This window comes from Amblyomma maculatum, chromosome 1 (assembly GCF_055883805.1).
Source record: "Amblyomma maculatum isolate TAMU_Amacu chromosome 1, ASM5588380v1, whole genome shotgun sequence".
In the NCBI taxonomy this organism is placed as follows: Eukaryota; Metazoa; Arthropoda; class Arachnida; order Ixodida; family Ixodidae; genus Amblyomma; species Amblyomma maculatum.
In genome coordinates, this window is record NC_139344.1 from 245,566,841 (window position 1) to 245,583,643 (window position 16,803).

Sequence of the window (16,803 nt, forward strand, 5' to 3'; positions counted from 1 at the left end):
TCAATCGGACTCCGAAGGCGCGTAGCAATAAATTGTGTCGCTTGTCTAAATGTATTAAAACGGTTATGTTCATGAACAAAACAACTAGTTCCCTATAAAATAAGCGGCCGTCATCAGGGAACGGCAATACAAATACAGGCAATGTAAGATATAGATTACCGACGAACTGACAAGCAACGGCAAGATATATTTCCTGAACGTATTGGGTGCTTTATTTCTCGAACACTAGCGGGAGGTTCAATGACGAATGTCTAACGTATTTCTATGATCACGCAAATTTTTAATATTGAATGCAGCGGTTTATGCGGGCTAGACTGAAGTCTTCCATCGACGCTCGCACGTACTGAAAACGCAGTGAATGGTGTTTTAGGCTAGGCTAGCGTACTTTTTGCGCCACATGTAAATAGAGGTATGTAAAGATTGCTTGAAGACAGAAATTATGCCAGCGCTTACTGATGACTTTATTTAAATGTGGGCGAATACATATGAACTGGCAGTCCTACTCAAAACGAAATGAATGAATGGAGCACATAGCAATGATCGAAACCACATAATGGACGACGTGAAAAAAAAATAAAAATCGCGACTTAGTGCAAGAATATGGTACAAACGTATAAAACTGTACAGAACTATATAAGAATATTATGAACTGTACTAGGCCATGAATAAATTAGGCTGCTAAATTTGAAAACACACAAGAGAAAGGCAGAATGATTAAAATCCTCAAACACGATTACTTGCACCTCCTCGATCAGCTTTAGGTGCTTTACCTGCTCTGCTTTAGAGGTCTGCTCTTGGTTTAGCGACTTGGCATAAAAACGCAATCGCATGAGGACGTAGAACTTCACTATACCAAGTGTCATTTCTTTGTCATGAGTAGGGCAACCAAACTTAGAAATCGCTGCGCTTTGCAAAAACAAAGCAAATTCACGCATGTTATTTGCGTTAATCTTTCTTGAACTAAAAAAACAACCGTGAAAGACTCTTCCAGCGTGTGCACGAGCTTTGCAAGCTCCGAGGACGGATAAAGGAGACCTCCGTGGTCGAAGTTTGAGATAAATTGATTTTCTTCTTTTTGTGCCGAGCACGATTTACTTGAAATAAGATAAGCGGAGCAAGTAGTGCATTTTTTTTTTTACTTCTTCATGAACTTTCTAGCGACATATCCTGCAATATAAGCTATGAGGTGGCTAGAACTGTGCCTATGTGACGTATCTGTGGTCATCTGAAGGAAGGGAATTCAAAGTAGCTTCGACGTCCTCGAGCCTTCTCTCGTCAACCAAACGGTCAAGCTCACCAATAGGATTTGAAAGAAGCTGAGTAGGTCTCTCGCTTGTACGGCTAATTCCAAGTAAGGCATTTACAATTTCAGCATTACAATTTCCTGTCTTTGGGGGCTTCGCTAAGTTGTAAAATGCCAGGGCATTAACTGTCACTAAAAATTGAGCCGGCGTGGGATGATCGTTGCAGCCATTAAATTGCCTCACGATGCTGAAGAGGTTTTCTTGTTTGTCTTGGCTTAGTCTCGATGTGATAATGTATGTAAAACCGCATTTTGCAGATAAGTAGTCAACGGGGTCGACTGTGGACTGCAAAGTTACCAGAAGGCCTTCCGCGGTGCTGTTGCTTAGCAAACTATGCTTTGAGTCAACCATGCTTGGAGTGTATTTCGAGAAGGGAAGGGTTCGGACAGGGAAGACAGCAGAAAGAGCGCGCAATGAGCAAGAAGAAAGAACGAAAGGAAGGAAAAGAGCATTCAGTAAAAGAGGGGGGGGGAGTCATACGAGACGGACGGAACTGTTACTGTGCTCTCTGCAAACATGTGTTTTCCTGCTTGACCAATCATCGCTCTTCGCCCAACAACGCGCCATAGTACAACAGCCAGAGAAGCAACGCGATGCAACAAAATTCACGCAGGAAACGAGCCGCAGAAGCAGACGCCCCAAGCGTTTCCTCTGCGGCGCGCGCGCTTGTGATGCGCTCCTATAGGGTGCCTCGATGCCCGCGCCTCCGCTCAGGGTGAGGACAGCTGCGTCGTCTGCTACGGCGGCCGCCATTCTCGCGCCCGCGGCATACAGGTTTCGTTCTCGTGGGGGGAGGTCTGCTCGCTTCTGGCTTGCCGCGGGCGCTTAAAGTAAGAAAAATAAGGAATATTCTGGTGCGCTTTTGTTTTAAATGAGAATATAATACTTAATTTTGTTGGAGAGCCTGCCTTGTGCTTTTAAAAACAGGACAAGCAGCCAACATCAAGGCGTCGACAGTAACAATGAAAGCGGGTATGCAAGATATGCGCCAAATATGTCAGTGAAGCTCTCCTAGAATCTATCGCTAGAGTTCAAAACCTATCTCTTATGCACTGAACCCTTTGGTGCGTGGAAACAGCAACCCGTCCCAACATAAATTTGCGTCGTCAGGTCGCTTACTCGAGTGAAGCGACCATACTCCTAGAGAAGCAGAAGGAAAAAAAAAAATCCTGAAAACGTTTATTTACCAAGGTTTGCGATAGATTCCGATGAAAGGAACCGTTACTAAGCAGAGAATCATGAAATAAAAAGTTTTGAGTCGCTTTTCAGTTAAATCTCGATGACGGTTATGACAAGGCGTATTCTGCATACCACCACGGGCATTGGCAGCCCTGTTGGTGTTATCATTCCTGCGCATGTTTAATGTCGAGAACAAAACGCTTGAAAAATGCCACAATCCACTGCGTGGAGGAGGGGGGGGGGGGTTGAACATTTATTTTAGATCACATCTCCCTCAATTGAAAGCATTTAATTCTGTTCACTTGTTTTGTAGTTAATTTCAAACTACTAAGTTTATTAGAACTGCTGGAACACATCGGGTGATTTCTGCCCAAGCTTCTTTGGCGTTCTTTATTAAATTTGTAGCTATGAATGTCCCAGTACAGGTGACTGCAATGGATGGGTAAGAAAACTGAGCAGACGCGGTCAATGACACAGCGTCTTGGTTTCGCACGTTCTGAAAAAAAAAAACGATTATCAGCAACGGTAATAAAATATAAGCACTCGCCTGTTCGTCTTGGTATACCTGGATGAAAACAAAAACTGTTACCCAAGCAAACATGAAATCGTTTATTCAGTGGTTATGAAAACACACAATAAAGTTACCAATATTTCTGCTTATGGGAACGCGACCATTATTGCACTTTTTCAAAGTAGACATCTATGTTAAATAGATGACTGTAATTGACGAAACAGTTGTGATTGCATATATACATAGATGCAGAATTCAGGTTTCGAAGCAAAACTTTCGCGGAACTTCATATTCCGGCTTGGTTACGCAAGGCTGACTCCAGCACAAGTTTTGCTTCCGTGGCCACTAGAATGAGGGCTCGGAATTTGGCGAAGATGAATTCGGAGCCTCACTCTGGCATACGCAGCAGTCAACATTTTTCTTATTCGCTCTTTGTGAGCCATGCAAGTCTTCACAAGGGGCTTGTCTATCTGTTCAAGATATGCGATCAAAGAACGAAGTGGCGACTTCATGGTGAAAAATGTGCCGGTACACCATGAATTGACGGCGGTAAAATGCTCTTCATAGTTTTTCAATGTTTTCATTACATCCCTGCTAGGATATACGAGGTTTTGTCCATCCCTGACGTACTCCTTGAGTGCAGTGAGGGAAGCATACTCATCGTCAGGGTTGCCAAGGAGAGCAGCCTTGCACTGCGCACAAGTTATGCATTTTAGAATTCCTTTCAAAATAAAACCGCCAAGGTAAAACAAGATACGGCACTCGGTTGACGTGAGCTCTTCAATGAACAGGATTTCCGAATCATTGATTTCATCGATTTCGTTTTCTGTACCTTCCTTCTTGGCGTGTGCAAGCAGATCGACAAGGTATTCCCGGTCGTCAAGCTCGTAACTTGTCGACCTAGGAGTGTGAAGAAAGTGGCTGACGCTGATGAGTCGAAGTGCGCACTTCAAGTCGTACGCAGTGGGCACTGGCTTCATGAGCCGCACCACAGAAAAAAGGTTTTCTAGGCAGTCTTGCAACAGCCTGCTCGTGAGAAGGAATTCATACCCTTCACTGCCAAGAAGCACATCTTGAAGGCGAAGGACAGCCGTTGTTGCAATTAGGACCCCTGCTTGCGATGGCTTCCACTGAGATCCAGTGCCCATTTTGAGTTCTCTGATCGTGTCTATTGCCATACGCAGTGTGTCTAAGGCGGCATGATATTTAGTCATGTTTCTGCGGCTTAGCGCCATGGTGGGATGACGCGCTGACATAAGGGCGTACCACCTAGAAACGAGGTCCATAAACCACGCTGTTGTTTCGGCCTCTGGCTCAATCACTCCTTTTATTAGGAACCGAATAGCTGGCGGGGCTTCGCGGAAGAGCTGGACAGCGACTCCAACTTTCATCTTGGTGAAGTGTCCACCACTAATGTGGTTTTCTGATAAATTTGGTGCTACCTTAAGTTCATTGGCAGCATCATAATCCAAGACGGCCTGTACATGCTCTAGTTTCACCTTCGAGGAAGGCAATCCGTTCTCGCTTACTGTATCATCACTCAGTGTGAAAACTTTAGAGCTTAGAAGCTGTCCTTTCAGGTTCTTAAGGACATGTGCTGGGTCAGAGATGAAAAAAGTTCCTTCCCATCTAGGGTTGGGTGGGGTATTGAGCACGAAGTTGTTGAATGGCGGTGACTCGAAAAGCCAAATTCTCTCCACATAGCGCGGTTTGCTGCACCCATGTCACAGGTGACTACCCGTACTCTTAGAGAAATCTGGCTGCATATCTGAACTATTTCCAGGACATATGTCTTGAGTACAGAGCCGTCCACGTGCCTACCAGTAAATTCATAGGCTATCACTTGCTTCCATCTTTGGTTTACCCCACCTAGCATAAAGACCAAAGCATGGTTGGCTGCCTCTTCAGGCTTCGAGGGCAAGGTCGTTCCTCCCAAAAGCACGTCTTCTCCACGGTCGAGTTCAAATCCGGGTGCTATCTCCATTTCATCTAGAAAGAGAACGCAGTCTTTTTCCACATCCTCCATTCCCTCTGCTTTGGACCTCATTACGTCGATCACTTCATGCAGGATACCTGGCAGAAACTTCAGGATCTCAATTCTTCTTGCTAACGTTCTGCTTGATGGGAGAGGGTAGCCAATCTTTCTGAGCGTTTCATACTCAGTGGTTCCACACGCAAATTTAATTTTTAGGCCTTGCTTTACTGTTTGCGCTGACCATGAATTGCCACGATTGTTGTTCCGAGAAAGGGCACGAATTTGGTCTTCATTTAAAAACTTCGTATTTCGTGAGAAATTAGCTGCCTCTTTCTGCAGCTTACGATTCTGCTTCTGTAGTTTTTTTACAGTGTTCTTAGATTCTCTGTGGTGTTGTTTCAGCTTATTATTGGCTGCTGTGAGATCTGCTATCTTCTTCCAAAGCTCTGCTGCCCCAGAATCAAAGGGTTGGGTCGCACGAGCCACTGCAGTTTCTTGAGGCCGTACATCCGTGGTGGTCGAAGTAAATTGCTCACTAGCATTGCTTTTTTCTGTAGCCACCAATGTCCCATTTATCACTCCGTCTGACGATGAATCTGCTGGAGGATCTTCTTGCGTATTTAAAGGAAGGACGTTTGTCACTTCTAGCGAAGAACCTTGTGCGGCAGCGTCATCACTAAATAATGCAGGCATGTGCACACTTCGGTCCCTCGGTGGTCTTCGCTCTTTAGGAAGTTCTGGAAGCATATAAATAAGGAAAAATAGCACATTACATATTTAAAATAGTGGTCCTTTTGCAAAACTCCGAAGTAAGCTTTTCTGCATTGCAAAGGACTCTTCACCATGGCGGCCCATCCTAAACGTCAGGTGCAGCTGTTTTTCACCCTCCTTCAAAAAAAGGAGTGGCTAGGCAAAACTGGTTCTAATCCCTTTATCCCGACAGCGTATCGTGTGAAGGAAAGGAACGCCGCATTGTTCAGACTATATATGTTTGCAGCATTCTACATTTTTCTGACTCCAAAGCTGGTTTGGCGGCCAAGGTGAAGGAATTTTGCTGTGCCAAGAAGCTGACCTCCAAAGTTTTGAAAAGGGTCCATAGAAGACGCGGCAGAAAATTTAACACGTATGCAAATCAACCACTTCATCACGTAAAATTTTCAAATGTAGACGACGAGGCGATAAGCAACATGGTAGCAAACACCAAGGTTAGGAGGTATCTGACCTTTGAATGGGAACACCGTTGGGACAGCATTGGGCTTGAGTTTTTTCCAACCGTCCGCGCGGTTTTGTTCGAAGCTCTTGTCTTCGAAATGAGCCTGCAGATGAATGTGTTATTGGAATTAGCCCCACATTGCCTGCTCGAGAATGAAAACAACAGCACGCAAGACAACAGCGTAGTCCAAATATATCAGTCGAATCAATCGAATGAGCTCCTTAATCTGCACATAACAACATATACTGTTTATCTCATTCACTGAATTAGTGCGGTGTCGTTGGGCGAAGCATAGGGCTAACAGGCAGCGCAAGCTACCCAACGCAGCATACGTGTCAAAAACTCAAAAAATCGTAAGTAAATGAATTCATGTTGGCTCCTAGACGACCCAGATGCAGAGTAATTGCCACAGCTTATGTGCCCTCGCTTGTGGTCGTGCTCTGTGCCTTGATTCGTGCCGGCCGCGGTTCTCTGACAAGCGCCTCGTAAAGGCAATTATTTTTTAATGAACAGAAGCGGCGAAAGCACGTTTGGTACGCATTCACGAGCTTAAACATTGTGTCATGCAATTTCGGATGCAAACAGGCAAGCAGCAGACAATGACCGGTTCGGCGCGGAAGCGTGCCTTTTTATTTACGCCGAGCAAGACGAATAGTGCGAAAATGACATCTGACCAATACAAATCTTGCACTACACTTAGCTGGCTAAACGCAAAAGCGGTAAATCGCAACAAAAACAGCACTGAACCAACATGCGGCACTTACACTACAGACACATGAGGAGCTCGTCGGTTGCCACTTGTCACGCTTGATCCGGACCAGCCACAGAAGCCTTCTTTTCGGGTCTCTGGGAAAATGAAACATCCTCCAACCATTTCTCGCATGGTTGGAGCATTGAGGAACACAACATCCAGGCATTGCACGGCGATGAAAGCCGCGCGAACGCAGGCACTTAGCAGTGACGCCCGCACGACAGCAGAGCGGCGAGGTCGGCGCGGGCAACACAATGGCGGAGGGAGCGCGCGAAAACAGTTTGAGGCGGCGTCGAGTGGTTCAAAGGGTGACCTCACCCTAAGCGGGGGCGCGCGCATCGAGGCACCCTAGCTCCTACGGCTGACAGCGCCATCTACGCTTTTCATCGCTCCGGCGACCACGTCGCTCCCATTGCCGCGCGCCGAAGACGGCACACTTCCCCAATTCTAGAGCACTATACTCGGGCTGTCGAGGCGAAGCAGCCACGTGAGCACAAGCGCGAGGCGCACGTGAACCAGTTCTGCTAGGAGCATCGGGCCACCTTCGGGCATCCAACGATCAAGCCTGAAAAACGTTGCATGCTCAGCGGAAGGCTTTTCCCCACGGCACTGGCCTGTTTGTGGCCATTGGATGTATCCAGTCTGAAAAACCCTGCATGCTCAGCTGAAGGCTTTTCCCCACGGCACTGGCTTGTTTGTGGATGTATCCAGCGGGCCTCATCGGCGATCTAAGCGCTCACCACCATGACGTGTCATGGCGTCGACAGACTACGGCACATCATCCAGCTTCCGACCACAGGTCCAGGGCCGTCCGTCACCACGCACGCCCGCCGTCTAAGCAAGGAGTCGGGCCTGATATGTCGGGCCTCGCTTACGCCAGGACAACGAAGCGACACCGTATCGTGGTCATCCCGGAGACCTCTCAGTTCCCGAGCAACAACCGAAGCTCCCCGTGCGCCACGTCACCTGAAAAAAATTACAAGCGAGGGCAGTGTCCTCATCAAGCGGCCCACCCAGGGAAGTACAGCCGCATCGTGTAACGACGAATGCATAGCCATATCCCCGACATGTGCCACGATAGACGGGAGAGGAAGCAGCAGCTTATTGTGGGAATTGCGCAACTTGACGCCGTACTATGGCTGCTGCACCTGTGCAAGTGCTTGCTGCTGGTATGGCGAGCATTACTGCGTGTTCGTGCATAGCACGATGCAGGTGCCCGCCTCGAAGAGCGAAGAGGCCACAGACTCCGGAAGTGAAATGGAACCCCGGGGGGTCCTGGCGGTGCAGCGCCGCTTCCGCAGCTGCCCGGAGGCCTTCACCGTCAGCCATCTGCAGAGGTTTATCCACCTGAAATGCAGCCTGGAGGCCCGGTACCAGGTTGACATACTGTATATGGATGACATACTTTACCAGGACTACTCCTTGATGGACATTGCCTAAATCTTTTCGCTCGTATAATTAAAGTAGTGTAATTGTGCTTCTCTTCTATTTCTTTCGATTGGTGTCTGAACACATTACTTCACCTAAAGTCGGACATATCTTTGTCTGAAAGCAACGGTCTGCTTACTACTGTGTATACGTGGAATCTTACCTGCACTCACCTATGGGGCTGAAACGTGGAGTTTAACGAGAGTTCTACTTATGCTGAGGACAACTCAGAGGGCTATGGAATGAAAAATGGTCGGTGTAACGTTAAGAGCTGGGAAGCGTGCAGAGTGGATCAAAGATATAACTAGAGTTAATGGCATTGTAGCGAAAATCAGGAAGAAATGGGCATGGGCAAGACGTGTAGTGCGAAGAGTAATGGTCACTTATGGTAACAAATTGGATTCCAAGGGAAGCGTAGCAGGGTGCGACAGGAAGTTAGGTGAGTGGATGACACAGGACCGGGTTGGAGTAATATCGGAGGTTTGCATATTGCCATTCCCCAAAAACTGCAGCTGCGGAAGTTGCGGGCAACTAACAAATAGAACACAACAAAAAGGAAGTCAATAAAGCTATATGTTTTGATGAGTATACAATGCAGTGCATAAATTAAAATGCATACGCGATAAAATAGTTAGCTGGATTTAAGTTGGATTTAAGTCCTCTGATCATTCCAGTTGCGTCCGTCGCACTCAGGAGTCTAATATAGGAAGTGAATTGGACACGGAGATTGCCCTGCAAGCTTTTTTACAATATGTCCGTCTCGCTCAGTAGGCCTTTCGGCAGGTGCTTTCTGCTCTTTAAAAAGAATTTCTCTTCCTGACTTTATGCACCAGGTTGACGCCAACGGGGCGTTATACGTTATATGTTGAGACTTTTGGCTGGATGGCGAATCATGGAGGCTTATCATTGCATATGCTTCAAATAATCAGAAACAGAGAGCAGCCTTTTCAGTGATATTGCACATCTCCTAGAATGCGATCGGTGTTTGGTATTAATGGGCGACTTCAACTGCATATATGCGACCCACATGACAGTGCTGGGCCATCAAAATAAGAGCCCTGGTATTTTATCATGTATCACTAAAAATGCATTTTAATTGATACTGGACTGTCATCCACATTCACATATATTAGAGGAGCTTCATATTCACGTTTTGATCATATTTACGTCTCCGCAGAACTTCTAAAACGGCACATTTTATGCAATGTCAGGCAGATTTCTTTCTCTGACCATTGCATGGACACGTGCGGATTGGGGAAAGTCCCTGTTCAAAGTTTCTGCCACAGTGGGCCCTATGATAATGCTTCGCCGTTAAACGAGAAAGACTTTGCACAGCGCCTGAGGACAGCTTTGGATTCTTGTTTCGTCTTGAGTCTGTCATCATCTGCAGCTTGGGAGTTGTTTAAGCAACAAGTTCGGAACATAGCTATAGAGGTTGGTTCAGTCAGGTCTTACTTCAAAAACGGTGAAGCGAAACAGCTGCTGCAGAGCCTTTGTAATTTGCATGAGCTTGAATGTGAGGCTCCTGGCTTATACACAAAGAAAATTGCTATTTAAAATGCCACTTTCAAACGTTCGATGCAGAGCGCTTTCGGGCGGCCCATGTGCGGTCCTGTAGCAATCGTGCTTTGCAGTCTGAGGAGCCAACTAGACAGGCATTGCTTGATGAGCGTCGCCATTGGCTGTCAAACATGTCTCTGAATTCTATTGTAGTGGTGCCTTGCTCACTAATCTGGTGCAATAGTAACCGAGTTTGAAAATAACTACTTGTCTTTTTTCTGCCACTACATCTAATGGTGATGACGTTCGTGGGGGGCACCTTGTTTCTATGATTAAGTCACTTTCTGAGGGTGAATATAAGGTGATAAGTGCTCCATTAACCTTAACTGAAGTGGAAGACGCAATTGACCGTTTGCCGTTTTCTAAAACTCTGGGTCCGGATGGTCTATGAGGTGAATTTTACAAGACATTCAATTCTACTCTCTTCCGTGTCCTAATCCAAATTTTTTAGACTAGTTTTGATCTGGGGTTTCTGCCAGTCTTTTACCAAAAGTCATATTGTGTTAATATGAAAATCTCTTGATAAAAAAAAACTCCGATTTGTGGATGGCTACAGGCTTATTATGGTTTCAAATGTGTTATAAGATTTTTGCTAAAATTTTCTCAAATCTGCTACAGATTGTAATGTCTACTTTGATTGGACCTCATCAAACATGTGGCTTGAGAGGCCGGTCAATACAGTCTAATCGACATGTGGCGCGTACTGTTTTGCAATATTGCAGTGACGCTTACGAGCAGTTGGCACTGCTGCAAATTGATGTGGCAAAGGCGTTTGATCGTGTCTCATTCATTCCTTTTTTCTGTCTTAAATCGTGCCAATCTTGGTTCAATTGTTTCTACTTGGATACACCTTTGTTACAAAGAATGTTGCGCATGATTGATTGTAAATGGATGTCTATCATGACCTGTGCCCATCGAGTCCTCAGTTAAAAAAGGAGGCCCGCTGTCCCTGCTCTTGTTTGCTCTATACATGGAGCCGCTTTGCATAAGTGTCATAAACAGCAGAGCAGTTAGTGGTTTTCGTATTATGGGTCACGAACTGAAGGTTTTAGCTTATCCAGATGACCTCGATTTTTCTGTGCTGACAAGCCAAGCATTGATGAGGTTATTCGTTTAACCGAGAACTTCAGTTTGGTGTCAGGTGCTCGAATCAACCAATCTAATGTTGAATTTGAATGGCAGGTTATAAGCACTTGGTCAGATCACAAATGCAGAGTGAATCACTCCGGCTAAGATCCCTTCTTTCACATTTGCCATTGGAATGTGTTCGCTCCCGCGTGTGAAGGCTAATTAATTTTTGCCATGTACTTCGTTACATAGCTGCCATCAAATGGGGTCCAACTGAGCGCTCCTTAATACGGCTTTACGAGACTGTTTGTTGGCTACATCCGGTACAGTCTTCCAATACTCTCTAGTATGAGCATTTCATGCTTGCGGACTTTAGAGAGCGTGCAATCGCAGGCACTGAAAATATGCCTTGGACTGCCTAGATGCACCTCTAACAAAGGCACAATTGAAGAGGCACATGCTCACCCAATATCCATATACTTGTCACACGAACCACTTCGTGTATATTTACGAGCACTTACAAGACACAGTTTTCACCCACTCAGCAAGATTCTGGATGAGAGTCCGGACTGCAGTTTTACAAGTGCACTCCGCTGCCATCAGTCGCAAGTACCGACAAGATATGCCCTCCCATATCGTCCCGCCCAACCACCATGGACGATGAATAAACCTTTGGTGCACCTTCGTGTTCCCGGAATACTTAAGAAATCAGTGGTGCCAATTAGTGGACTCAAACAACTTACTCTGGCGCGCATCTGGTCAGAATATCCTAATTATATTCACGTATACGCCGTTGGATCTGTGTCAGCACAGGCATCCACTGCAGCTGTGGTCATACCAACTCAGAAAACGACTCTGCATTTCCTTTTGGGACATACCTCTACATCAACCGCTGCTGAACTTGTAGCCATTCGGGAATCTATTTGCTACATATGTGGGGAACCACCTCAAAAATGGTGTATATTCACGGACTCAAAGACTGCATTACAAATTTTGGAAAACTTCTTACGCCACACTACCTATCAGTCCCTGGCACTAAACATTATGGAGCTTCTCACATCTGCCCAGCTGCAAGGCCACAGGATATTGTTTCAATGGATCCCTGCCCACTGCGGGCTCAATGGGAATGAACAGGCCGATGTTAGCGAAAAGCGCACTCATCAATGGCCTCGAAACAGCTGTGCCTTTTTCAAGAGCGAACACGACGTGCCATGTTACGAGTTGTATGAAGAATGCTACAGCAGCTTACTGGGCCCAGCCAGACGCCCGACACATTCGTCTAAGAAGGCTCGATCAAACATTAAAATTATATGTTCCGCGTGATATTCCGCGTCATCAGGCATGCTTACTACATAGACTTCGTTTAAACGTGGCTTTCACGCACAAGTACTTACATTTAATTGGACAGATAGACTCGTCGGAATGTTCAACTTGTGGCATCCCAGAGACTGTGGACCATATATTATTGGTGTGCCCAGCATATGCGTGCGAATAAAGTGCGCTAGCCGCTTCCTTGAAGCGTTTAGACAAGAGGCCTCTGTCGGAGGAACTGCTGCTGGGCGCTTGGCAGGACAAGGGGAAGGGTGTCCAGGCAGTGCGTGCTCTTTGCAGTTTTTTTGTCCGCCAGCGGACTTGATTCGCACTTGTAAAACAAGCTACTGTGTCTGTATATGTATTTCATATGCCTTCTCCCACATCGTCACCCATCATGACCTTCTTTCTTCTCTCCTCCCCTTCCCCAGTGCAGAGTAGCAGGCCAGATTTGAATTATTCCGGCCAACCTCTCTGCCTTTTCCTTTCAATAAATCCATCTATCTATCCCGCGGGACATGCACGTCGGTGGACATAAGCCAATCCGCGCGCACACTGGTTCTCGTGGCTATGGTAGTCGTGGCTCCGCTCTCTGCAATGCTCTGACTGTCAGTGTTGCCAGACTAAACAGCACCTGTTGCCAGACCAGGCTCAGTACAGTTCGCTGCTAATCAATGTAACCAGACAACGTCTCTTTCTTTCTCCTCTCAATTTTTTCATCTCTATCGCCCGCGGACATGCGCGTTGCTCGGAGCGGCGTCGCCTCTTTCTCCCTCTCTTACTTTTTGCATCCGTCCTTAATTCCCGCTCGCGATGTGCTCTTGCCAGCGGAGATGCACGCTTCTTGGAGCGACGGTAGCAAGGGGTGTATGTCGCCAGCGTACGCACGTGGAGTGTTCAAATGATCTAGCAGTGAGCGCTCGCGTGTTTTGTTCCAGCGCATCTTACCGCAAATACATGAGTGATATTCTGACCTGACATTTCCTTGCTCATTTATGTTGAATGCAGTGCTAGTGCGCTCTACCACGCCGTTTGCGTGATTAAAAATTGCGATAGCGCGCTTGTTTCGAGCCGGGGTGGCCTTCTGTTCCCAGGCTAAAAGCTGGAGCTATTTCGACTGCCAAACAAACGTGTTCTTTCGTCTTCCCAGCGTCTTCCACCTCTAAAAAAGCGAAACGAACAGCGCTGTGTAGTGTGTATTAATCCCCGAAGCACGTGGGTACGCCTGCCGAAATATGAAGCCAACAGCGACATTGGCGGCCCACTACAGCAAACACAAGTGTGCAGAATTACGACCGCGCACTTTTTCTGCTCACCTTATGTCGAATGTAGTGCTTGCTCGCTCGACCATATGCAGCTTTCGTGAAAAAAAAAAAGAAGAAGAAGAGATTGCGACAGTGACAGCGCACTTGTTTCAGAAGCTTCACCGCACGGTCGTAACTGATTATTCTTTGCATTGCAGTGAAGCATCCACATTATGTGACGGGGCCATTTGCGAAGAGGCACCACTGCTACTGCTGCGTACTGCAAAAAGTGCCGTGCACTGATGATTGTGTTAAACATAGGTAGTAATCAGTGTAGTTTTTATATGCATTGATGTGACATTGTACCCATGTGTAAAAATAAAATGTAAAGCAAAATGTCTGCAAATGTTTTATCCCAGTGAAATCGGAACCAAAACTAAATGCACTTGGGGGGGGGGGGGGGGGGGGTTCATTTCTTCAACGCCGTTGTTAAAGTGCTGGGCCCCGTCACTTTAGTCATCGAGCCTCGGCTTACCCTTTGCGCAGCGCTCGTCATGAAGTGTGCTGTGTTCAGCGTTCGTAAGCAACTCTAGTAGGGCGTTCGCTCGTGTAGCGCTGTCGAAATGCGATATTCCACGTAAAGGGCCATTTCGAGTCTTGCTAACTTATCAAACTTAGTGTGTGTGCTTGTGTATGCTGCGCTCATTCTGAAGGATGGGTGCTCTAGTTTGAAGGGATCGGAAGGAGGAGAGTTCTATTCAATGCGACTACAAGTTGGATCTGCCAAATTATGCAGCACTACTTTTGCTGAACTTGTATAAAGGCAAACAGCTGTCTGCATGACTACGCAGTTGTCTTTAGAGGTAAGCAATGCTTACAATCTGAATTTGAAGTTCGACGACATATTGTATCGTAATGCGCGCTAGTTTCCGTATTCCTGTGTGTGTTTTTGTGTTCGTGTCCGCCCGTGCTAGCTTAAATTTATAGTTGGTGGTCAATATAACAGCAGTGTTTTGTGACACAGGTACTCAGATCACTTTAAAAGCATGCACGTTTTTGGCTGTGTCTTTTGACTGCTGGATCAATCCAACCTAGGATTGCGATCCTGTTGGTATTACAAAAGTTAATTTCTCTGCGTCTGGATTTACGTTTCTCATCGCATGAATTTTTTTTTTTTTTTTTTTTTGTGCTCATCTTGTGTCTGGTTGCCTAGACTGTAGGCTCTTACATTTTGATTGCACCGGATTTGTTATTGGTTTTGTGCTCACTATGGTTTTGGACAGGCATTGACAGGTTTTTCTCAGCACGATGATCGTGCTGCCCAGACAAAGACAAGTCTCCTTGTCGAAATGTTGGCTTGGCTTGCAAACTCAGGCTTCCCTACAACATTTGCTCAGTGCTCTTTCATGCCTTAGACATCTTCTTTCTTTTGTTGTACCTTTGTTTTTATGGGTCACATAAAACGTTGAGTTACCTTTCTTTCTTTTTAAATCATTGCTTGAAACAGATTAATACAGTGCAGTATAGTGATAGGGGCAAGGAAGACTGATGCAAACACAGGAACAACGCAGTTTATAGACTTGAACCGGCTTATAGAGCCTCCAGTTCCAAGACAGTACAAAGAAAAGAAACAGCAAAACACATCATGCAACTGTTACTTTGTTGCTCCAGTCCTTCCCTCTAATGTTTAACATGCTCATGGGCATATAATAACAACCCTTTTCCGCTCAAGTGCATGGGCGGCATGGTAGCATACTTAAAAAATTTTGAAATGGCCTCAGCTTCTGCCATCAGTCTTGTGTTTGTGTCACAGCATTTGTGCAGAATAGCTGCTCTTTTAAAGGCAGGTTTGCATTTCTTACACTTGCTGCAGTGTTTGCTTACCTTACCCGACGTTCGATCTGTGTCTGAGTTTTCTTGAGTGACATATATCCTGCTCTCCGAGACCTCATTTCTCAAAGGTGGAGTTCAGGTATGTCGAAAGCAACTCCAAAAAACTTGATCTCCATCTTTGTTCATACAGTGTGAAGGTCATATTCTCTCTCAACGAAGTGGAATTTGTATTGGTAAATGCTTTGCGCCTGTCTTGAGTGATATATATGTCTCTCCAAGACTGCAAGTTTCAGGATCAGTGCACCAAGCGTGATGTAAGCCATGGTCTTTATGTTTAAGGATGCTGTCCTTGCAGTTCTGAATGATGTCAGTGGGGTGCTTTTAGACATAAGTGTCCCAAGTTGTAACCATGTTCACTGTCTGCCTTCAAATGTAAAGGTAACCATTCAGTGCCCAGCTGATGACCACATTAGGTGTCTGGATTTGTGCTTGCATTTTGGCCCCAAGCATGTATGCTGAGCCTGGGAGCTAAGGGGCAACAAGCCAGTTCTTGTGCATGCCTCGACACATTCGAAACTGGTAAAGAGACCTATAGTAAGTTGTTTCATGAGCGCTCTTGAAAACTCATGTGCACGCCAGCAGGAAGATGCATTTCAGAGCCAACTGCGCCGTTTTAAAGAAGCCAGGTGTTCAGCGAATCTTCTTTTCACTGCTGTAGCAGAGAGCTTTCTGCTATCAGGAAGCGACTTAAAGCAAACAACAGTTAAAGGAAGGTGTCTGTGATACTGTGTTTACAGACTGGGCAAAACGAGAGAAAGAAGATGGCTACACAGTATAAAAAAGCACTGAATAGGGGTTGAGGAGAAGCCTCAGTTTGCAAGCCGAGCCAATGTTTTGACAAGTGGACCTGTCTTTGTCTGGGTGCAGATGAAGACAAGTCTTCTTTTCGAAATGTTGACTCGGCTTGCGAACTGAAGCTCCCCGTCAAACCTTGTTCAGTGCTTTCATATTGTGTCTACATACTGTATCACACAACCTAAAAAAGATTGTAAAGAAAGCATGAACTGATGTTGTCTTCTTCGTGCCAAAGAAATGGAACCAGTGGTGCAAAAAAAGGTAATTCTGAGAGCATTGTAGAACCCGTCTGTGTGGCCAAACATTGCCCGTGTCAGCTAAACTGCAGAAAAAAAAAAAAAACAAGTATTTCACTTTCTTGTTAAGTGGAAATATGTATATCAGCCAGAGGGGCGTCTGAACAAAATTTTGCAGGAGGCTAGAAGGATCTGAAAGAGATCAACTTGGGTGAGCTCAGCCAAATTTGCAGAGTCTCTAAGAACTGCACACCTGCCCTTGGAAGAACAGCTGTTCTGTACAAAGACTATGACACCCCCACATGAGTAACAGCAAAAGCTCAGGCTTTTTCAAA

The 16,803-nt window shown here is 45.9% G+C and overlaps 2 protein-coding genes across 2 annotated transcripts; both read right to left on the reverse strand.

The window, feature by feature from the left end:
* Positions 1 to 3,068: 3,068 nt before the first annotated feature.
* Positions 3,069 to 4,575, reverse strand: LOC146206138 (uncharacterized). The gene has a single exon (XM_084590765.1). The coding sequence runs from the start codon at positions 4,383 to 4,385 to the stop codon at positions 3,297 to 3,299; it is 1,089 nt and encodes a 362-aa protein (XP_084446891.1). The 5' UTR covers positions 4,386 to 4,575; the 3' UTR covers positions 3,069 to 3,296.
* LOC146206137 (uncharacterized) lies at positions 3,069 to 7,358 on the reverse strand. The gene is made up of 3 exons (XM_084590764.1): positions 6,947 to 7,358; positions 6,192 to 6,285; positions 3,069 to 5,706 (listed from the first exon to the last, which is right to left on the reverse strand). The coding sequence occupies exons 1-3, from the start codon at positions 7,097 to 7,099 to the stop codon at positions 4,571 to 4,573; spliced, it is 1,383 nt and encodes a 460-aa protein (XP_084446890.1). The 5' UTR covers positions 7,100 to 7,358; the 3' UTR covers positions 3,069 to 4,570.
* Positions 7,359 to 16,803: the final 9,445 nt, after the last annotated feature.